At 34.6% G+C, this 24,810-nt stretch overlaps 1 protein-coding gene across 4 annotated transcripts in view; it reads left to right on the plus strand.

Annotated features, from left to right (window-relative positions):
- XIRP2 (xin actin binding repeat containing 2) overlaps window positions 1-6,212 on the plus strand; it is a 434,256-nt gene extending 428,044 nt beyond the window's left edge. For 3 of the 4 annotated variants that reach the window (XM_016433689.2, XM_016433688.2, XM_007494308.2), the window contains 2 exons: window positions 277-410; window positions 3,714-3,850. In XM_016433689.2, the coding sequence (XP_016289175.2) occupies window positions 277-371 (95 nt within the window). In that variant the 3' untranslated portion in view covers window positions 372-410; window positions 3,714-3,850. Of the gene's footprint in view, window positions 1-276; window positions 411-3,713 lie in introns of all 4 variants that reach the window. The other variant, XM_016433690.2, reaches the window with a different exon arrangement.
- Window positions 6,213-24,810: the final 18,598 nt, after the last annotated feature.

Here is a 24,810-nt window from a genome sequence, read left to right on the forward strand (position 1 = left end):
ATAAGGTTTCCTATTATTTGACTTGTAGCAATGATATATAGAACTTCAGTAATATATGTTAACATGTAGACATTCATATATATGTATACTCGTGTTAAATTATTAGATGAATTGTGATTAATCCTATATGACTTACCTATTATCAAAAAACAAAAACTAGTATCCTAACAATGGTCTTCATCTGCATGGATTGATTTTTAAGAGACGTTTAACAAACTACTTTTGAGAGATGCCTAAAGAAGATGTTATGTGACCTTTGCAAACTTTTTCTTGTAGAAACTTCTACTTCAGGACAAGGAAATGTGTACGCTATGTCAAAAGACTGTTTATCCAATGGAATGTCTGGCAGCAGACAAGAACATTTTTCATAAGTCATGTTTCCGATGCCACCATTGCAGTAGTAAATTGAGGTAAGTGGGGGATAAAATATCATTTGGTCTTTGAAGAAAGTAAATAAGAAATTTAACAACAATTATTGTTTACAATTTATCCTACCACAAAATGATGGAATTCAATAATATACTCTTTTAGAGATGCTCTTTACCTTTCTCTTCAGTCATTTGTTGCTTCTTGGAGCAATAAAATCGGGTAAGCTTCTTGAAAACAGAATTATTTGGGAATATTGTTGTTTCCTTTGTATTCTTAGCACCTCCATGGTGTCTTATACATAGTAAATAGTAATTTTTGATTCAGAGAAGAAGATAGAATACAGACCAGGGTTCCAGAATATTTACTTCATTTATGAAATCAAAATGGCAAAATAGTTATCTTGCTCTTGTGTCATGCATTAGACCTTTCATTATGCTTCTCCTAAACCTTGAAGCATATTTAAAATTACAATTATTAGGCTTGTGTTTTCATTGATAGTGGAAGATTCTGGTGAAGATTGTCCTCTGTAAATTGAAATCAGGTGGTTTGCCACAATTTAATATTTTGATCTATTGTTTGGGGCACTGAGAGTTTAAGTGACTTGCCCACAATTCAGCATGTGGCCAAGGCACAACTTGAACCCAGATTTGATTTACTCTGAGGCCAAATCTCTGGAAAGCCTGGCTGACCATATAGATCTCCTCTCAAATAGGTCTTATTTAAGAGCTAATGAGATTTTATTGCCCTGAGTTTTTATTGACATTGGAAAATGAAGCTTTCTACAGTCTGAAGGAAAATGTTGGCCGTGTCATAACCCAAATTTTTAAGCAAATAAGGTTAACCCTTGACTGCTCAAGTCTAATCTCTTCCCAAAGGAAAAGTCAGATCTCCTGCTGTAGTTTCCCTGTGTGGTTGCAACTTAAATCACAAAGAGAAGGCTTTCCATAGTTTTGAATGTGCCCATTACCCTCAGCCCATGAATCAGATTCTTGGGTCTGTAGGGCTAAGACTAAAGTAAACTCAAGAATTTTGAAAGGCTAAGCCCAGACTATCTCTTTGCTAGAGGAAATTGCGTGGGTCCAGAGGCATTTATTGATGTTCATCACATTATAAGAACATTCTGATTCCTTATTTCCAATGAGACTCTAGAGGTGAAGTCTATTCTGAGTCATTCAAGGAATGACTGAAGAGAACAGCGTATTTTAGTAATCATTGGGAAAAAAAGGAATGAACTGATTCATTTGGTTTGGCTCAGCTTGAGCTAAAAAGATGCAGGGCTCCATTTAAAGTAGGTCCAGTCTCACAACTTGGAAAAAATCTGAAACAGTTTTTTTGGACAAAGTTCTATGTTTTATAGAGGTTCAAACCTATGCATCTGCAGAATGAGCAGCCACATATGCAGTATTCCTTGAGTTGTGTTGGGAGGCAATATACAGCAAAATAATGTCCCCAATTTACTATGGCATTTGAAGTCCTCACTGAGAGAGTTTCTGCTTTGCATTAAGGTGTTATTTCCATAAAGTCCCTACTCAGATTGAAATATGCTACATTTAGTCATTTTCACCTATTAACATGTCATAGATCAGTTTATCAGATTAAATCATAGTCATCTAGCAGAAAGCAAGAACCTGAATGAAAGAGACACAGAGAAAGGGAATGCGGAAGGCCATAGAATTAGAGATGGGAGCAATTTTAGAGACCATCTAATCTGCAATAGATGGCATTTTACAATTACAGAACCTGAAGCCCCAAGAGTATTAATAAGTAGCTTAACCAAGATCACACAGGTAGTAATAGAACTAAATTTTGAACTCAGTTCTTTTGATACTAAATCAAAAACTCTCTACCCCTATACTACACTGACACATAAAAAGAAAGGTAGAGAGAATAAGAATGTTAATAAAATGTTAATAAAAATACATATCCATATGGAGATGTTGCAGTGGGAATCCCTGGGCAACCAGAAACACAGAAAATGAAAAAAGGAAAATGATAAAAGAAAATACTGAGTAGAAGGCAAGAAGTGAGTCTAGGGTTCGGTAGTGGTCCCAAAGATAAACTAATTCTACATTATGATACCATGATCAGCTTTGGACCAAATCATGGAAGGCCAATTTGAAGGGTAAAATGAAGGGTCGTGTTTTCACTTGAGGATTCTAGTACATGGAACATTTAAGTGGATGAATATATTAAATCTTTTCCTCCAACGGGCAATATTGATATTCTTATTATCACATTCTTCAGAAGAGAAACAATTTTCAACTTGATAAGATCTGCTAGAACTTAAATTCTATCTTTATCACTTATGAAAGGTATGGGGGAAGCTATATTTTCTTTTCCCCCAGAAAGTAGTCTCTTAATAGCTCAGATTCTAATTTATGATCATCTGTCCTTGTTCAAGTCAAGAAAGTAGCTATTAAAAAACCATGGTCACTGGGTGGATTTTAAGAACTAAAGCATTCCATAAGTGATAATCATCTCTGTACAAATTGAAGTCTTAGGGTCACACCAACGACACAGAAATACTCAGTTAACTCATTTGGGAAATATCTGAAGCTGCAAACACAGCCTAGCAAAATGGTTCCAAATTTATTCATCTTCCAAGACCCTTGAGGTGAATGCATTTAAATGAGTCTGATTTTTGATGAGTAAAAATGGGAGTGAATTGCTTGTCATTCTGAGATGATAAAATGGAGGTTATCACTATGTATGGCACTTTGATTAAAGACTTTCAGGCCTAACCTATTTAAAATACACATTAGGTTTAAGTTCTAATGGCTTCTCAGTTTGTTGGACCTCCCCACCCCCAAAGGAGGCAGAGGACACAATTAAAAATATGTAAGCTCTTATACAGAATCCCAATAAGTGAAAGTCCTAAAGAACTGGATTTTTTCTTCAATGTCCAACATTACTAGGGAGCTACATCAACAAGTAAACCAACACTTAAAGATTTTTTCAAAAGAGTATCTTTTGTATATTTCATATTAATTTAATTTATCCTAATATCTTAAACCATTTACATCTATAATTGTAATCTAGTATAACATCCACAGTCATGACCTATAGGTACTCTAAAATAATAGATGTTTTATGTTAAAGAAAAAATAGGTATGGTCATGGTAGTTTCAATAGTAAATAAATCATTACAGTATCCTGATTTTTTAAATTGGCAATTCAAGTAAACATAGTAAACCTAAGTTAGCCAGGATACTTCATTTTTAAACATTCCAGATAACTGCTTTCCATATTAAGTAATGGGTGACCTAATTGCACCTGAAGTCTATACTTTGCAAAGTTGCAGTAGATATGAAACATATTATAGTTTTTTTTCTCCTTTTTGGCAGCTTGGGAAATTATGCATCACTCCACGGACAAATTTACTGTAAGCCTCATTTTAAGCAACTTTTCAAATCAAAAGGAAATTATGATGAAGGTTTTGGACACAAGCCACATAGAGAGAGATGGCGTTGTAAAAATCAGAGCAGCTCAGGGGACTTTGTTCACAATGAAGAAACTGATCTAAGTAAGAACACACCAGCGACACCCCAGACACATGATGCTCTCAGTCAGCTTGCAGATTCAGGCAATGGTGATGGACCAGGAGAGAATCTGAAAAAACCTGGTGAAAGGGGCAAATTGAAAATTACCTGGCCTCCATTTAGTGAAGTTCCCAAGAAACCCTTTGCTATTGAGGATGATCTCAAAATGAGTAAACCCAAATGGCCCCCTGACATCAACACCTCTCTGTCCCCTGACTATCCCCTGGAAGATAAAAGTGAACCAAAGTTAGAAAATGGTAATTTTAGAGAGGGAAAATGGAAAGAGAGAGATGACATTCCTGTCTTTCAAACACATCAGCAGTCTATCTATGTGTCTCAGAAGGACAGTGTTACTGGAATCACTGAAATGAAAACGTATGAGACAAGGAGAGAAGAGAAGGAAGAAAACAGATGCGTGCAAGGGAAGGTGAACCAGGCTGAAGTTTCTGAGGATAAGAGGAAAAGTGAAATGGATCTTAATGACAGCAATAACGTGGCTGTGCAGAGTGCTGAAAGGGAGAAAAATGAAAAAATTAATGAGCCTGGTGGTGCAGAAGTTTTACAGGTTACTAACACTGATGATGAGGCGGTGCTAGAAAATCGTAAAGAGAATTTGAATAAGAATAATAATAATAATTATGTAGCAGTCTCACATCTGAGCAATTGCAGGCAGAAGACATCTATCTTAGATGGGCCTAATCCATTACCAGGATCAAGCGAGACAAAACACACAGCATCTGAATATGAATTTGAAAAGTTGGAAAGTGGGTCTAGGATTATAGAGTTACTTGGTATATTTGAGTCTGAAAAGAGTTACTCAAGGGAAGTTTTAGCTATGGCGTCTGACCAACAGAATTCCAGAGATCATTTGGGTAATAATGGTCAACCTGTTCAAGCTGCCATTTCTGCAAAATCTGATCCCAACAGTGAATTAATATCCAAAGAAGCAACTACCCGTGCAACATTACCTTTCAACGCTGAGAGGCTGGTCAGAGAGAATACCAAAAATGACACAAAATTACCTTTTCTTTTCACTAAAACTATGAAAATCCCTTCCTTTTCCAAAAAGGTGGAACCATTTTTAGACACAAGCCTTTTACATTCTGTAGATACAATTAAAACCACCTTGGGTTTGTATGAAAAAGAATACCAGAATGGCAAGAGTTATTATCAAGAGGGAACTGTGGAAATGGCAAACAGTGATGGAAGAAGAAGATTCGATTCTCAAAAATCTCAGTGTAACACAATGTCCCTGGCACCATCTCCTAGAAATGAGGTGCAATGTGTATCACTGACTATTGAAGAACAAATTAAAAGAAATAGGTGCTACAATGACACTGAGTAAAATTTAATTGATTGGGTAACCCTGACTTGCAGAGACTGCAAGAATATAGAAGTTTACATCTATATACATGTTAAGTATTTTAGAAATTTTAAATAGCCTTTTATCAAAACCCCTTGCTGAACTTAGTATAATGTGGCAGAAACACATTTTTCATAAAATAATATTTTTCTTGCATCATAATTGACTAATTTTTCATACTTGGCTTAATTATTTTTCCTCCCCTAAAATGTCCACAAAGAACTAATTAACTGTTGTCTTGTCTGTCATTACTGAAGTATGTATTTATATCTATGTACATACTAGAGACAGTCCGATAAAGTAGTTATTGAACTGATATTCATACAACTTTCTTGCTGATCTTTAAAATGTCAGCTGAAAGGAAAAGCAGAGCACCTGGAGTGCAAAACAAAAGCAAAATGTCATATCTATAACTTTTTCATATATTGTTTTAAATATAATTAATTAAATTTTATTCCATTATAAAATATAAGTATTTGCCTTGATTAGTTTATGATAGATAACTATTCATCACAAGATGTTCCCATTTTGCTAGCTGGATTAAAAGTGGAAATTATATCACAGTTTTCAAAAGCTTGCTATCTGTAATCATCTTGATGAATAAAATCAGGAAGATATTCAAGAGATCATTTGGTTAAATGTGTCAATGGAACAAATTTAGTAGAAATGATGATGATGGGGGAGGGTAAAAGTATAATGCTGAAGGATCAACTAACTTGGAAAGATACTTGTTATTTTAATAAATTATCCACAATGTATTATTGTAAACCAGATAGATACTTTAAGCAAAATAAAAAGTGCAAACAATATTATTCTGTTTTCAAACTTTTCCACCTCATTTCTTATAGGGGATACCAAGTTTTAGTTTATCTTGATTGCATGATGGAATAGAATATATGTTACTTAACTGCTGAAGTCCAATAAAAAAAATCTTTTCAAAATCTGAGTTTTGGATTTTCTCCTTACGTCCTTTCTCTAAATGCTGTTGAAGTTCATGTGAGAAGAATAATGCTGTCCTCAGTGCAAAGCTTAACAGTTATTGAGGTATTTACATGTATAAAAGAAGATCCTAGCACAGATCCCGTTAAGTAAATATAAACCTTTGATTTCTTGCCTGTGAAAAAGAGCAAGGATCTCCAGACTTTCTCCCTTAAAAGTATATATTTCTGTTTTCTTTCTTCCCAATGCTTTCTCAATAGATTTCTATGACCTAAATTTTAACCACTTTTAGTAGAATGTTGTGCAATACTGCTGAGATAATGGCAAACCACAGAGGTGGTATAGTGAATTCATCATTTGTATTGAATTATTGTATTGCTCTTTACTTTCTCTATTGTGAGTGACACAGCATTATGTCAACATTCATTTATGGTAAGATAACATAAAACTTTTTGCAGAATAGAAAACAATTTAATTAAATTTAAAAGCTTATTCTATGTTTCTTAAATATTTAGTTTCCTAAGACAGTAAGACTTTTTTTTTCTCATTGTACATTATGTGACATAACTCAAAATAGAATCCCTCAATTGTCTATCACTGAAAAAAGTGATAGGCTTATATGATCGCAGATTTTGAACTAGAGGCAAACTTGGAAGCCATCTTGCCCAACCCTCTTGTTCTGGAGATGAGGAAATGAGTCCCAGAGAGTTAAAGTGACTTTCCCTAGGTCTGAAAGTAAGTAGCAAAGCTGGAATTCATACCAAGCTCCCCTGATTCTGTCAGAGAATCTCTCCAATGTACTTAGAAGAAATATTTCCTCAAATTACTTAACTCAAGTAAAAATTTCCACCTTAATCAGAGAGATGGTATATTATTATAGGTTTCTGATCTTTATTGCTGCACTAAGGTAATACAAATATGCTTGTGAAAAATACCAAATAGGTACCAAAACTTTTTCCTTTTGGAAATGTTTCATTAATATCATTTGTTTTTAAACTACAATCATTTCCTGATATCTCCCCTCCCCTTGAATTAAACTTTCTCTTATAACAAATTAAAGCAAGGCAAATCCAGCTGGGACAGAAACCTTCAAAAAGGAGGAATGTGTTTCATCTGGTTTTCCATGGTTTTCCATGGATCAAAATTGATGATATCACTTCTTCAGAGTCTAACTTTATCACAATCAAGAGATAAATACTACCTTCTGGTGATATTTTTAGTAGTATTATAGTAATTATATACATGTATATTAATATATGTGTGTATGTATATAATATATGTATATATATTTCCTTAGGTTCTCTGAATCAGTTCATATAATTCTTCTTATGTTTCCATACATTCTTCATGCCCATATTTCTTATAATACAATGGAATTGTGCCATTAGTATATATGCCTCATTTTGTTCAGTCATTTCCCAATCAATTCCGGTTTTGAAAGTGGTGTCTCTTAAAATTAATAAATATCTTCAGAATTTAGTTTAAAATAATTATCACAAATTTGATTTATGTTTTCCTTGTTGTAGACATGACAACTGATTTTTAGCTGTTTTTTTTCTTTTTTTCTTTTAAAAATATATTAGAAATACATGCCCTATCTTATGGCAACACTCTTCTTTGAGGTTCAAGTCAACAACCATTTATTAAAAGTCTTTAACTAAGGTTTTAGGATACCAAAATAGTAAAAGGCAAAAGAGTCCCTCCCCTCCACCCTACCCCAAAATGCCCTGTGCTCATAGAGCTCAAAGTTTAATAGTAGAGACAACATCCATACAGGTATGTATATACAAGATATAGGCATAACAAATGGGAGATGATTAACAGAGGACAGTTGCTAGTATTGAAGTGGACCAAGAAAGGTTTCTTCATAAAAGAAGGGAATTTAACAGAAATTTGAAGGAATCCCAGAGATGAAAATGAGGATATAAAATATGCCTAGCATTGGAGAAAAACAGTGAAAATGACTGGACTTGGAAGTTGGAACATTTTATGTAAGGAATAGCAAGAAGACCAGTGTTACTGTATCACAAACATGTGGGAGAGAAAATAGGGTAAGAATACTGGAAAAGTAGGAATGGGAGAGGTAATAAAGGTTTTTAAAAGCCAGAGAATTTTATAATTCTTCTTAGATGTAATAAGGAACAACTGTAGTTTGTTGAATAGGGGAGTGAGTGACATGATTACTTTAGGTGGGATCCTAATCTTGAAGCTGAAAGGGACCCGAGAGGTCATTTATAGAGTTTGGTTGAAGGAAATTTATGAATCCTTTCTTCTCAAAGGATTACTTCTAGTAACCAGATTACCAAGAATACAAGGTGGGTCCATACTAAAATAAATTCCATACCTTTTCAGATTTATTGTAGCAAAGTTCCAATATATGAAGTTTGCATTATCACTTTGTGAGCTAAAAGTCTTCTTTTTGCAATTTGCCTGATGAGAAGTTCAGGGCACAGAACAACACATTCTTTCGATTGGTAACATTTTCTGAGTGTTTCTACAATGTAGTTGCAGAGAAATGTTTAAGAACCTGCCCTCTCTCCTCCCCAACAGATTAAATTATGTTTGTCCCTTGCCTACTCTTTCTAGATTAATATTTTCTCTGTGCACTTTCCTAAAATGGTTAATTTCTCATGAATGAAATGATATAAAAGTAGGTTGTCATTCTGATTTTCTTCTCAATGAACTTTATCAAAATGGCCCCCAAGCCCTGGGAAATTAATGTAGACAAGAAAGCAATCAAGGATAATGAAAGTAAAAAGAAGTGAAATATATTGTCTTCATTCTGGAAATTTTGTTGAGAACCAAGCAAAAGGACCAGGAGAAAGTTTGAAGCACTACAGGGACTGATAGTGGTACAGAAGAAAACCGAAGAAAATCAAACCTGCACTAAGATCAGGTGCTAAATACTAGTAGCATAGCTGGTCTCAGTAGAACCACTGGAGAACTTACACTTATAGATAGCATTTTTTCCTTCGGTTTCCAAAAGTTCCTGTATAAATTCACTAAATGATGGAGCAGCAGATAATCCTTAAATGAGTAAACCCATCTCAGAGTTGATCTGGGTGAAAAATAAAAGTTGAGCCCACCTACACACACAAGTTAATTTAATTAGTAGGGGTGAGTGATTTTGGGCGGTTTCTATAGTTTTTTTTTTTAAGCTTTCAGAGAATTTAAAGAATTGCTGATAAAACTAAAGTAAAATATTAGAAGGGGAAACTGAAGAAATTAAGAATAGTCATCTATACTAGAGTTCTATCATCAAATATAGTTATGCTTATCTTAAGAAGAAATAGTTTTTAAAAAACAGCATTGTCACTTGATAATCAGTGAAAACTAGAGTGATTTTATAAAGCTGAAAAAAATCACAATCTTAAATAATGTTTTGAAACTTTTTTATATATTCTAGACAGTGTCCTGCTTAACATAATTTAAATCTTGTTCTGCCTGTAGGCAGAGAAAGTATAGATAACATTCTGATGTCCCAGAGTTCTATTATTCACATATGTGACCTTAAGTCACATTTATCATTTCTCTTACTCCCCTGACCTGGAAATAGATCTAATACTGAGGAGTCAAAAGGATATTTTGGGGCATCCAGCTTTTAGAAAAATATTCTAAAGATTAAATGAAAGACAGATATGGGTCTTTTAAAAATTAAAGTAAAACCATTGCTACAGATATGCTAAAAAGTAAATGTATTATCAATAATAAATATTTTCAAAAATGGGTCTAGTGACTATTCTTTAGTCTAGTATTAGTTGACTTTTGCCCACACAAATATAGAAGTTTTTGTATTTTAAAAACTGAAGAGATTAAAGAATAGGAACACATGCAATAATCGATAATGATGCCATTTTATTTATTTAGCACCTTCTTCTGTAGGCTTGTCTAAGTGTCTATGTATGTATGTCTAAAATACTCTCATTGATTCTCATGAGGTAATTAAGTTATCCATTATGTTTTTTATCTCTCAGAGGAGTTCAGGCTGTTGTTGTTTTTTTTTTTAAGTCTCCAGTTGGCAAGTGTTTTATCCCTTTTTTTTGTTGTTGTTGTTGTTTTTTACCTTGCCTTGTAGAAGCTGTTTCAGAAATCTGAATCTATTTTTAAAAAGTCACACAAATGCATAGCTTTTGTCCTACATTTAAGAAATAAATCAAAGGCAATTTCAAATGTGAATGCCATGGTTATAGTTTTGCTTCATTTGTAGAACATCATTAACCATAGGCAACTTGTAAAGTATAGATAGTGAAATTAATTTGGTCATTTCATAAGGTCAAATGATTAAATCATATCTTGCATATCTTCTGGATGTTCAACATTTAACATTCTTTGGGTACACATGCTCCAGCAGAAGTCCAAATTATAATGGATGTTAATAGTCATGTTATGGTTGATGTTCAACAATTCAACATTTATTTACAAAGTCAACAATTCCATACTTCTTATCATCAATACCAAACATTTAGAATGTTTCCATACAATGACATCACCTATTTAGGTAGTAGGGTGTCCCCTAACCTGAAAAACAAGACAACTGTGCAGGGAAATCAGCAGAAGCCTGGAAATGCCTGTAGCTGTTTTTATACTCACAATTCATCAACTATTTAGAAAATATTAAAGCAGTTCTTTAATGCTGGCCATTGTTTGACAGGGCAACATGAGGTGTAGTTCCCTGGGAGTTTTTTGATGAGAGTGTACCAGAGGAGAGGAGAGAATATACAGAGAATGGAACATAAATAAAGGGGATCATTGTGGCTCCAGTGATTGAGTTAATGGAAAGATATGGACAAGTCAGAAATTGAGAGATAATATAGTATTATGAGATGCATATCATGAAGTTTTGAATGCATCTGGGTGCAGATTCATGGAAAGTTGATTTTGCCCCCGGGTAAACTTTAATTTATTGAAGTGTCAAGTGAATGGAATCTGGCACAATCTGTTGGTGTGTTGAGCCTTGAGATCATATATAACTTTTCAACCCATTGCCCGGTGACTAATGATTTGTGCAGAAATGAGGAGAGCCCTAAAAATTGCTGCACCTGAATGGCATAGTTTTAAGTTCCCAGCATTCTACATATGTGAAAAGAGAGTGTCCAAGGAACCCAGAAATCTTGAAGTACATCTAAGGCATGGGTAATTTTTTTTTTGTTAGCTATATTTATTACCAAGGATATAAATAAAACATTTAAAAATACTTGAACAAAAATAAAGTTCAGAAAGGTACACAAATGTCAATTTTGTTAGTACTTTGTTAAATTTTATATACACTTTTAAAAAAAGAAATTGGGGGGGGCACAGCTGAGTGGCTCAGTGGATTGAGAGTCAGGCCCAGAGACAGGAGGTCCTGGGTTCAAATGTGGCCTCAGACACTTCCTAGCTATATGACCCTGGGCAAGTCACTTAACCCACATGGCCCAGCCCTTACTACTCTTCTGCCTTAGAGCCAATGCCCAGTATTGATTCTAAGACAGAAGGTAAGGGTTTTTTAAAAAATTAAAAAATAAAAGAAATAGGACATTAAAGAAGTTCAGTTTTATAAATAATCCTTTTTGAGGTTGTTCTTTCCACATGAAAATGTCTATAATTGTTGATGATTTTAAAAGAGACTTTTGAAGGCAATGAGCATATGCTAATAGTTCCATGATGGATATAAACATTATCAAGATAATGTTCAGATAATGTTCGTTACACTAACCTTACATCCTTTCGGGTAGGGTAACATTTATTTTAGTCAATGGCAAGATCAATTGTTAAATATTATCACAAATCTGGTTCTTAATAATACACTCATATCCACAGAAAAACCCACTCGAACATGATTTTCAAAAGTAGCAGATTAACAATGCAAAGTTAGAATCTAACTTGGATCCCAAGAAATTTGCATTTTCTACCTATTTCATCAGTATTGAGAAACAGGCAGGCATCTGAAACAACACACCATTCCTTCAATAGTATTTAGTGCCTATTGTGTGCCATGAATAAAACTGGGCATACACTGAGATAAAGATTCAATTAAGAACATTTATTGTTTGTAAATGTTCAGAAATCTTAATATTAAAACATGTGTACACACCATACCTTCCTTCATATCCATGCACACAAATAGAATAGAAGCTCCTTTAGGGCAAGGACAATGTCCCTTTTTATCTTTGTATTCCCAGTACCTTGCACATAGGAACTTAACAAATTGTTTTTGATGTTGATCAGGTACCTACTGTGCATAAGATAGTGTTAGGTGATGGAAGAGGCACAATGCTTTTCCTGAGACAGTCCCTGATCTCATGATGCTGACAGTCTAAGAACCCAAGAAACTATAGTATTGAATATTATTTTATAAGCCTATAGAGATTTGAAAATAGCAGGCTTGTATGGTGTAAGGATTAAGACTGTAAACAGTTTAGAGAATCTAAGAAGGTTACATGTGGCCCTTGAATTGGATTTTAGAAGAGAGAAGAGTCTAAAAGTTGAAGAGAAGGAGAGATGGAGGACACTCTAAATACAGGGAAAAGTAGTACAAAGATTGTTCAAAGAATGCATTCCACATTTAAGGAATACTGATGATCTTAGTCAATGTCTTATCATCATGCTTCTTGAATCTTCTAAATGCCCACAGTTCCATTCATCATTCTTCATATTGGATATTTGCAAGACCTCTAAGTTCTTCCTAAAATATTATATCCCAAATTAAGCAACTATATTTGCCAGCATAGAAATCCTCCACACATATTGTAATTCTGTCAATATACCTTAAGATCAGTTGTTTGTTTGTTTTCCTGCCATTTCACACAGTTGACTCATATCAAACCTACAGTCTCCATAACACTATCATATATTTTTTTCAGACTGACTGCTTTACAAGTACAAGTAACCCTACTTGTAAAGTTTATTTTTAAAAATTTAAGTATGAAGTTTTATATTTATTGTCATTAATTTTTATCTTATTTTATTTGACTGAATGTTGTCATTTATTATAATTTTGTTGTGTATTGTCATCCTGTTTGTGTATTAAAATTTTGTTTAATCTGTGAAATTGATAAATATTTTGTTTGTATTCATATCCAAGTCGTTAATAAAAATATTGAAAACTACAGTTCTCTAGGCTACTCTAATAGAGACCTCCTCAGGTGACATTGAAACATTCAACTATTCTTTGACTCTGATCATTTAACCTGATCTGAATCTAGCTAACTGAATTATTTTCTATCCCATATATTCCCATCTTCTCCATAAGAACAGCATTAGAGGGTTCATCAAATACTTTCATAAAATCAATGTTAACTATGTCTACAGTATTCTCTTGTTCGATCAGTCTAATCATCCTGTCAAAAAATTAGATGAGGTTAGACTGACATGGCTTGTCCTTGTGAAACTGTGCTAGATTTTTTAGTTACTATTTCTTCTTCTAAATGGTCATGAAGCAGCCACTTAACTATATGTCATAGAATTGCCCCCCCCAAAAATTGAAATGAAACTCATTTGACTATAGTTTACAATATTATTCTTTTTCCTTTTTCATTCTTTAATCTTATTATAGTTTCTACCATTCTCCACAATATTTTAAAAATCACTGACAGTTCCTCTGCTATCACATAGATTAGTTATTTCATTATTTAAGGATATTTTTTATCCATATCTAGGACTTGAACTCACAAAAGAAAACTAGGAGTTCTGTTACTATCTCTCCCCTTATTCTCTGTTAGGACTTTCTCTTCTATCATCCCCAGTGCAAAGAACAGTCTCCTTGACAGGAAAAAAAAGAGAGACAAATAAAGGTTGAGTAGAAACTCCATTGCCTCTTCCATTCTAAAGATCCATCCTATCGCTTCTTTGATCCTCCACTTGATTCTAATGTAATTTTACCAAAAATATTTATTTATTGTTCTCTGTATTTCTAATCAACATCTTCAGCTCATTTGAAGTTTGATTCATCATGCTATTTCATAAAATCAGGCCTTTTTCAGGGGATCACTTTTCATTATTTTCCCTTGCTTTCATTTTCCACACATCATTTTCAAATCAAAGCATGTGGATAAATTCTCTTTTCATCTAAATCAGTACCTTTAGTCAACTCCTCCTTTGTCTGCTGCGTGGAATTATTCTTCATTGTGTTTTTAGAATTTTATTTGTAAGAATTTTCCCTCCTGTATAAGACTAACTTCCCCTACAAAAAAAATTGTCCATATAAATCTACTTATCTTTTCTCTGAACCATTTGAAATCTCTCTCAACTAGGTTAGGGTGCATGTCAAACTGTGCCTGTTTTCCTTTCTTCTCTACCAAAAACTAGAGGAATGGTCACTTCTGAAAGATTCACATCATTTTATGCTCAGAAAAAGTCACTTCTTGTTTGTAAGACTAAAACCCAGAATATAATTTCCCCTTATTTGTTTATCCACTTTTTCAGTGATGAAAGTATCATTAAGGTATGTCAAGAAATTATCTCTAGGAGGTGAGTGATTTGGTGAAAAAGAAAGATAGGTGGGGAAGGAATATGAGGAAAAGAAAGTAAAAGGAGGAGGAGGAAGAGGAAGAAAAAGGGGGGGTATCAGGAGATTTTGTTTAGTTTAAATTCACCATCTATTATGTCATGCTACCAGTGCTAGGAAATTTGATCTGTTTATTAATTTCTCACCTATGTTCTCTGTGTTTAAGTGATCTGTAGTAATCAACTATACTTGGATGACTTCTTTTTCTATCTCCCTTAGTGTTTATTCAGCTCTTCTCCATTATATTTCATCCTTCCAGTTCCTCGATTTGCTCATATGAGTCTGTCTTAATATGAAATGCTCTCTGCCCTATTCTGCTTTTTATATATCTTTTTCAGTTTGAATTTCATCCTAGGTCTCATTTCACTGAGTCAAGGTGATATTTTATTTAGTTCAAATTTATTTCCTTGCATTAGGATTTCTAATTCATTTTGGTTGTTGCACATATTTTATGTGATTTGATGATGACTCCAGTTTGAAAGCAAAGTTTGAGAAGTGTGTGTGTGTGTATGTGTGTGTGTGTGTGCTTGCATGTGTGTACATTCACACACCCACGCATACTCATGCATGCATTTGGGGCAAGCTTTTTAGACCAAACTCCCTCCCCAGAGGGAAGACAATGGGTATTACATTATTTGCACACTACACATAGTTCTTGGCACATGGTGAACATTTACTTAATAAATCGTTGTTGACTAAGTTGACAAAAACAATTAGATTAATGATAGGTCTATTATTGCAGCCCCCAATACCAAAGGAAGTATATCAAATCCTATGTTTATCATTATCTGAACATATAATAATTGGTATAGTCAAAGATGCCTGGGGTCTGCTCAGCCTGGGTATATTGGTAAAGGACTCCAAGCTCCCTTTGTCTACATCAGTATTGAATCACATAGATTCTCCCTGGGAAACACTAATTTCTTAGTTTCAATTATTGTGTTTTCATTTCTCAGAACCATCCAGGGAACTAAGGTTGGTGGTGGTGAAAGGAAGCATGTATTTCCTTGTCTCTCTGGCTTAAGAGTTAGTTTCCCATGAAATGTTTTATAATAAAAATAAATGCAACAATTGGATTAGAATTGGGCATGGCTACATTTATTTTCCCTCAAAATCCAGGTCAAACTGTAAAAGTCAATATAAAGGATAAATTCTAGATTACAGGGTTATTCTTTTCTTTCTGTTTTTGAGTCTCTCTAACATTCAATTTACTCTTTTTTATTTTACACCTTGAAATCATAAAAATGTATATCTTATGTTTGAAAGTTTTTCAATCAAGGAGCCACAAAGTATGTTTTGTATGATGGGGAAGCATACTTAAATGTGGAAAATCTTCTTCAATGAGGACTGACTGAAACCAAAAGGAGTTTGTTAAGTAAAGACTGAGCAGAAAATCCAGTATCCCACAGTATCCATGTTGGTTCACGTTTAAAACTTTTCTGACCCTGTAATGTAGATGCGTACTTATAGATTATTTACATGTACAATATGCATGTATGTATTTCTCCATGTACACATGCATGCATAGCCATTGCATGCATGTTCATATCTGAATAAAGGCACAAATAATGCAAAAGAAAAAACACTGATTGTTCACAATTATCGTATGCTTTATGAAAACTGTATTCCCAACAGTTCTTTGAGATTGGTAGTTTAAGTATAACAAAAGCTATTTTGCATTCAGTTGTTTTCAGCCACATATGACCCTATTTGGGATTTTCTTGGCAGAGATATTGAGCAGTTTGACATTTCCTTCTCCAGCTCATTTTACAGATGAGGAACTGAGGCAAAGAGAATTAAGTGACTTGCCCAGGATCACACAGCTAGTGACTGAGACTGGATTTGGATTTAGGATGTTAAGTCTTCTGCAATCCAGGCCCAGGACTCTCTCCACTGTACCACCTAGTTTCCCCATTTCTATTTTATAGATGAATAACTAGATTCAAATATGCGACCTCACTTAGTTAAAGACAATGCTTGTGAATGGCAGAGTTCAGAAAAGATGCCAGATCTCCCATCTCTCTAGACTGGCAGTAACTCCTGAATAAAGAAAAAATAGTACTTGTTGAAAATTTAATTATCTTCAGGGAATGAAAGTGAAGGATTATATATCATGCCTCCTGCCTCAATCCTTTTGCTGACATGAAAAGAAAGCTGGAAGCAAGACTTAACTTTTTAAATCAATGAAATTAGCAAAATAAATTGAAGATGACAGGATATATCCAGCACAGGCCGCTGCACATGGGCATGAGGATTCTGAATAGCTCAGAGACAGAGATATCATTGCCAACATTGCAGCCAGCGCTGCAAGTGACTCATTTCAATATGGCAACAGTTAACCCGGCGTCATTATTGTAAAGATTTGGTTCTAATTCTGTGACACAGAATCTAATTCTGCAACTCTGAACATTTTCTATTTCCAAAATCAGAGACAGTTATATCTCAAAATACATTGGACCGAGGACTATGTAAATGTGTCTGATTCACTTCGATTGACTGCAACACCTGTCCACTGGGGCATTTATATGCCAAAGGCCCAGAGTTTTGATCTCTTTACCTTCCTAAAGGCCCCAGGTCAAAGTCTCTAATCTCATCACCTAAAATAGAAATAAAAAAGAAATCCAGAATTCAAGAAACAAGGAAGCCAACTTTTCATGAGGTCAACTATTGGTTTGAAGAGGGAGGAAGTGTCCAAGGTGCCCTCATAACAGTGTCACTTGCCAAACAATCAGTAAAGCCAACAGAATGAGTGAAGCCAACTAATGCCTTTTTTTAATATTCCCCCAATTCAAGTGCCCCAGTCAAAAACTTTTTCCTAATAACATGGTTAGCAAACCAGAACTATTTATTAAATATCCACAGATGTTCAAGACTCCCTAAGACACTGATATCAACCAAATAGAAACAGAGGCTACTAACTTATATGTAAGAATCCCAATGGGCTGCGTGTTAACTTGGAAAAATAAATATTAAGATTATCTATGTTCTTTGGTGTTTTTGTTTATTTTGTTAAATATTTCCCATCTTACATTTCTTACATTTATACTTGTTTTAATTTATTATTTCTATATTTATTTTATATTAATTATATTTTAATTCTGTTTAGCCCAAATTGCAGAGAAGTGTTTGATATTGGTTGTATGACAGATTGATTATAAAAACACAGAAACAGGTATTCCAGTGGGGATACACCCTTAGGGTATTTTATGCATGCACCAAACTCAGTGAGACAAAGGAAATGATTAAATTGAACTACATTCTAGGCATAGGAAAGGGCAGAGTCTACAATGAGAGCCAGCATTTTTGTCTAACATTCCTAGCACACCTTTTCCACAACAATGTGGAAAACATACCAGACCTAATTCTGAGTGAGAAAACTAGAAAAAGTCAGCATGAGTCATTTTTCTAGATGAGGACAGCTTAGGAAGTGAGAGTCCTCCAGACACTGAGATCAGAACTGTCCAGAAGCTAAGTACAGAGGGCCAAAGTGAAGGAGGGATTCCAGAGCCTTGGGATGGAAAGTACCTATGTGACTCTGAGGCCAAGATTAGAGTAGGGACTCACTTCTAGACCTTTATGCCTAAACATGAGCCTGCAGTGGAATAATTAGTCCTGAAGACTAAGATAAAAGCAGAGTCAGCAAGTCAGTCACTCTGAACCCAAAAAAGTTCCTAACAGAGCTAACAGTGACTGAGTTCAGTTACCATACCCAAACTCAACCACACAAAAACCAAAAAGCACAAACCTGGGTCAGGAACTTGCAGAGCTCATATCAAGGAGGCAATGAACAAAGCTCTCTTCATATTTCACTACCTTAGAAACAATGAAAACTTGCAGGTCACAAGATTGAGCTGTAAAAATGGTGGAAGTACATAAAAAAGAAAGAAGTTCAGGCCAGAAATTTCTCCCCCACTCCCCAACAAAAATGAACAGAGCCCAAAGTTAACATGAAGTCAAAAGTAAAAAAAGTAACCTGGAAGAATGAGTAAACAAACAACAATAAAAAAAGAACATGATCAATGTAAAAAAGTAACCTGGAAGAATGAGTAAACAAACAACAGTTAAAAAAAGAACATGACCATGAAGAGGTACTATGGTGGCAAGGAACCTCAAACTTCAAACATAGAAGACAATGACAGGAAAAAAAAAACATACCAAAAAACCTAGAAACAAAACTTCAAAGAAAAATAAGGATTGGACAGAAGGCTATTAAGAACCCTTACATGAATAATGGGGAAAATGATTCCAAAAACTAAATAAAAGTTGCAGAGGAAAAATGGGAAAAGAATTAAATGTTATGCAAGAAAGTTATGAAAAGAAAAAGAAAGCTTGGTAAAAGAGATATAAAATATTACTGAAGAAAATAACTCCTAGAAATTAGAACTGGCCAAGTGGAAATTAATGACTCCATGAGATATCAAGAAATAATAAAACCAAGTCAAAAGACTGAAAATAGAAGAAAATGTGAAAGATATACTAAGAAAAATAACTCATCTGGAAAATAGATCAAAGAGAAATAATTTAAGAATCACTGACTACCTGAAGTCCATGAAAAAGAATAGAGGCTAGACATTGTATTTCAAGAAATTACAAAGAAAAATCACCCATAAATCTTAGAAACAGAAGAAAGAATAAAAACTTAAAGAATCTGCTAGTCACATCTGGAAAGAAACCCAATATGAAAAATCCTAGGAATATTATGCCCAGATTGTAGATTGTCATAGACAGCCATACAGAAAGAATTCAAGTACAATGGAGCTATACAATCAAAATCACATGAGATTTAGCAGTTACTACTATAAAGGAGCAGAAAACTTAAAAATAACATTCAATAAGGTAAAAATAGACAAAAGGGGAAAATGTATTTTACTAAATGGCACTGTAAACAATTATTTAATATCAACATGGAACATATATGCATCAAATTGCATAGCATCTAATTTATTTTTTAAATTTTATTTTCATTATCATTCAAACACACAAAACCCAGACCCCAAAAGAAATTGTAAAAAAGTGATGTAAATCATGAACCTAGCATTTGATAAACCAAAAGATCCTGGCTATTGGGGCAATTACTCACTGTATGACAAAACTATCAGGAAACTTGGGAAATTGTCTGCCAGAAGGCAGATAGAGAGTAACATCTCTATCATATACCAAAAAATGGTGAGTCCATAAGCAAATTAGCAGAATAGTTAATAAATTACATATTAGGTCTATGGAGAGGGTGAGTTCATGATTACACAAGAGGTAGATAGACTCATGGGAAATAAAATACATAATTTTGATAGCATAAAATTTTAAGAGTTTTATATAAACAAAATCAATGCAGCCAAAATTAGAAGGAAAAAAAAAACAGAAAGCTGGGGGGGAAATTTTTGAGGTAAGTTTCTCTAATAAAGTTTTCATTTTTAAACATATGGGAAACTGAATTAAACTTATAAGGATAAAAGCAATTTCCCAATTGATAAATGTTCTAAGGATAAGAATAGGCAAATTTTAGAGTAAAACAATCAAAGCTATCAATGAAAAAATGCTCTAAATTAAAAAAAAACAATTACAGAAATGCTCTGATATACTATGTAGTACCCATCAGATTGGCTAATATAAAAAATAACATACCATAGAAGATTTGGGAAAATTTGTACACTAGAGGTAGACCTGTAAATAGTCCAATCACTCTGGGAAACTATTTGGAACTATGCCCCAAAAGCTTTTTAACTATTCATGCCCCCTGATCCAGCAATAATACTACTATTTCTAAATTCCATATTAAAGAAACAAAAAAAGGATCTATAAAAATACAAATATATCTCGCAACTACTTGTGGTAGCAAAGAAATGAAAACTGAAAAGATGCTCATCAACATGGGAATAGTTGAATAAATTATGATATGTAAATGCAATGGAATACTATTGTGCTATAAGACATATGTATGATTTTAGAAAAATAAAACTGGGAGGATCTATTTGAACTGATGCCAAGTAAAGTGTGCTGAACCAAGAGAACAATATGCATAGTAAAGGCAATATTGGAAAGATTAACTTTGAAAGATTTAATAACTGAACAATATAGTGACCCTACAATTACAAAGGGCATGTGATATGATAAACTATCACCTTCCATATAGAGAACTGATGAATTCAGAGGGAAGATTAAAACATATTTATCAATTTCTTTTTTCTTTTCTTTTTTTAGAATATGGCTAATTGGGGTATTTGTTTTGTATAACTATAAAATAATAAAACAATTAATTACTATAATTTCAGAGATTAATCCCAGTTCTCTACAAAATCAGTGAAGGAAATATTATTTATCTCCAGGCCAGCTCTACCCTGCTACCCACAATGTTTTTGAGGTACCTACTAGGTCCTCTACTCTGTCCCTACCCTCCTGCCTCTTTTATCTTTGGTTAATTCAAACTAGTTTTAATATTAGTCTGAGTAAGAACATATTATATGTGTTAAAATAATAATCTCATTTCTCCTTTCCCCTGATGCTTTTAGTCTAAAATAGGAAGAAATATTGTTAGTCTCTAACATGTTGGTACTTCTTATCCCTTTATTCCTCTGACTGCATACAGAGATACAGCTACATTGGATTACTTGCAAATCTAAGAACATTATACTGTATCACCCTTTTCTTTGACTTTTCTATGGCTCTCAACATGTCTGGATTGTGCTTCCCTTTCACTTCCGCCTCTTAGTTTCCTTGGCTTCCTTCAAAACTCAGCAGAAATCTCAACTTCTGTGGTCAAGGGAAATGAATAGGCAGTTTTCAGATGAAGGAATCAAAACTATCAACAAGCATGTGAAAAAGTATTCTAAATTCCTCTTGATTAGAGAAATACAAATAAAAACAATTCTGAGGTCCAACCTCACATCTAGCAGATTGGCCAATATAGCAGCAAAGAAAAATGACAAATGTTGAAGAGGATGTGGCAAAACTGGGACACTAATACACTGTTGGTAGAGTTGTGAATTGATCCAACCATTCTGAAAGACAATTTGGAACTATGCCCAAAGGACTTTAAAGAAATAATAAGGAAAACATACTTGTACAAAAATATTTATAGCCACATTCTAATCCAAAAGATTGGGAAATGAGGAGATATCCATTTATTGGGGAATGGCTGAACAAATTGTGGTAGCTGATGGTGATGGAATATTACTGTGCTGAAAGGAATGATAAACTGGAGGACTTCTATGTGAACTGAAAGACCTCTAGGAATTGATGCAGAGCAAAATGAGCAGAACCAGGACATTGTACATGAAAACTGATGCATTGCAGTACAAGCAAATGTAACAGACTTTTCTACTAGCAGCAATGCAATGATCCAGGACAATCCCAAGACACTTATGAGAAAGAATGCTATCTATATCCAGAGAAAGAACTGTGGGAGTAGAAGCACACAAGAAAAACATATGATCTATCACATGTGGGGATTTGATTGGGCTTTTGGCATTAAAGGATCACTCTATTGCAAATATGAATAATATGTAAATAGGTTTTGAACAATGATACATGTATAACCCAGTGGAATTGCTTGCCAGCTCCAGGAGGTAGGGAGGGAAGAAGAGTGGGAAAATCATGAATCATGTAACCATGGAAAAATTTTCTAAATATATAAATAAATTTAATTAAGAAAACAAACAAAATTAGTTCACCAAATTCTAAAAAAAGAAAGAATTTTCAAATTAAAAAAGAAATTTCACTTTCTGCAAGAATCATTTCCTGTACTCCTAACTGCTAATAAAAAAATACAGAATACCTTCATCTACATATCATATTTGTACCTCATTTCATATCATTTCTCCTATTAGAATATAGTTTTTCATAGGCAGGGTCAGTTATTTTCTTTTCTTTATATCCCCCAAAGCTCAGCACATTCCTGGAATGTAACATGTGTTTAATATATGCTGGTTGACTGCATTACTGAATGAATGAGCATTAGTTAGTAGTAGTCTCTCGATAACCGAGGATGACGATTGTCTTTGTGTGTTTTCATCTATGACTGATGAATGTGCACAAAGACCCTTGTGCGTGAAGGAGATTTAAGTGGAAAAGTCGATGCACAGAGACAGTCCCACTCTCTCAGCATTGGAAGCAACGAAAAATTGTTATGTCTGGAGACTTCCTCAGCTGCATTGGGTGGCCGTGTTGTCCTTTGTGTTCCAACATGCCCTAAGCACTCCACAGTGCCTTGCTGCATTTCCATCTCAGCCTTTGAACCTTCTTATTGGTTTCTTCCACCTGTTCAGCCGAAGCAGTCTTCACATGCTGGGTGAGCAAAGCCCTGGTTCACCAGGGGTCGATGACGACCCGATGGCTACCCTCACAAGGTTTAGCCGGCCTGTCGAAGCCATTGAATGAGCATTATGGTGTCCTAAAGAATCTCCCCACTTGTTTCTACCCATTTTTCTCTTCTCATCTTGGACTCCTCTTCTCCTAAACAATATTAGTCAACAACCAGCACTAGAATTTTTCTAGCATTCTTTATGGTGAGCATCTTCCTCCTTTGTTCCTTTAACAGCAGAGGGAGAAATTCTTCAATCATTAGTGAATGGGATAGGAAAGGCTGTGCTTATTCTTAAGAGGGAAGAGAAAGTGGAAAGTTGGTGGGGAATGGACTTCTTTCTCCTAGTTTCAGATTCAACTTCCATCTTTCTCTGTGCCCATTTCCTGCTCAATCTTCACCCTGCCTCATCCAACATTCAGAGAGAAGATAAATAGTGAATCAAAACTTCCCATCTATCCATCTCACCATGTACCTTCCATCTCATACTTCATTTGCTCTCATTCAATCTCAAATTGCCTTTGGGAAGAGAAGTAGCACCCTCCACTCAATAATGAACATTCTTACACTTGGTCAAATCCTTCACATTCCAGAGGTTCTTAATTCCTTTAGATCACCTTCCAAATCCATTTCCCACCCCTGTCACCCAATTCCTTATTCCCATCCCCTCAACTCTCCCAACATAAGGCTTCAACTGAATACCACCCAGGCCTTCCATTCGATCCTCAGCTCATAATTTTTCTCTCCCCCAAAACCGACCCTAACTTTCTTCCATCATATTTTCCTTTCCAATCCTTCCATTAATATTTGTCACTTAAATCTGGCTCCTCTATGAGAACACAGCATTCTCAGTCAACCTTTCCAATAGTAGTTTCTCCTTTACTAATTTCTTTGGTTCACATGTTGGGCAGGCAGTTGTAATGCCCCTTGATCACCATCAGCACTTCCAGATTCTACTCCTACCTCCATCACTCATTGACCTCTTCTTTAAGGTTCATGAGGTTCATATCTACCACTGAATCAAAATCCTGCTAACTGGCCCATAGACCCCCCAGGTAACTTCCTTTTATTCCTCATTGAGTTTAGTACATGGCTCATAATTTTTTTCTCCCCAAAAACCTACCCTAACATTTGGAGACTTCACCATACATATTAACTCTTCTTCAACACCTTAGCCATTTAATTCCTCAACCTTCTCACTTACCATGAGATACTCCTCCACCTCACCTCAGTCACACACAAACATCATCATTTCCTTGATCTTGCCATTGCCCACAAGTGTATCTCCACCTTGTTAAAAAATTCTGAACTCTCCTTACCTGACTATAACCTCTTCACTTTTCATCTCTCTCACTACTGTCCCTCACAAAACCCTGTTCTTTTTCCAAGCCACAAGTCCAATCCCTTGACCCCTAAATTCCCTACCAGTCCACCTGCCCTATATTAGCCACTCTCTGCTCTTTTCTCCTCCTTAAGACCTTACTGAACCAATTCAACATTACACTATTCTCCTTTCTTGAATCACTAGTCTCCTTATAATATTACTAAGTATCCTCTACCAATCCTTAAATTGCTGTCTTTACTCCTACACAAATGGTGCTGAAAAAAAGTGAAGAAAAGTATGAAACATTTCTGGGTCCACTGTAAGTTTGTTAGGAAATGCCAAAGGGACCCTCAATCCAAGTATACTTCCTCTAATAATTCTTTAGCTTCTTTCCCTCTCTGAAAACCCTCTCCTCCTCCTTCTCAGTTAATATCTTTGCCTTATATTTTATAGAAAAAAAATAGGTGATTTCCAAGAGTTCTTATTTTTCTCCTC

Source organism: Monodelphis domestica, chromosome 4, assembly GCF_027887165.1.
Source record: "Monodelphis domestica isolate mMonDom1 chromosome 4, mMonDom1.pri, whole genome shotgun sequence".
Taxonomy (NCBI): domain Eukaryota; kingdom Metazoa; phylum Chordata; class Mammalia; order Didelphimorphia; family Didelphidae; genus Monodelphis; species Monodelphis domestica.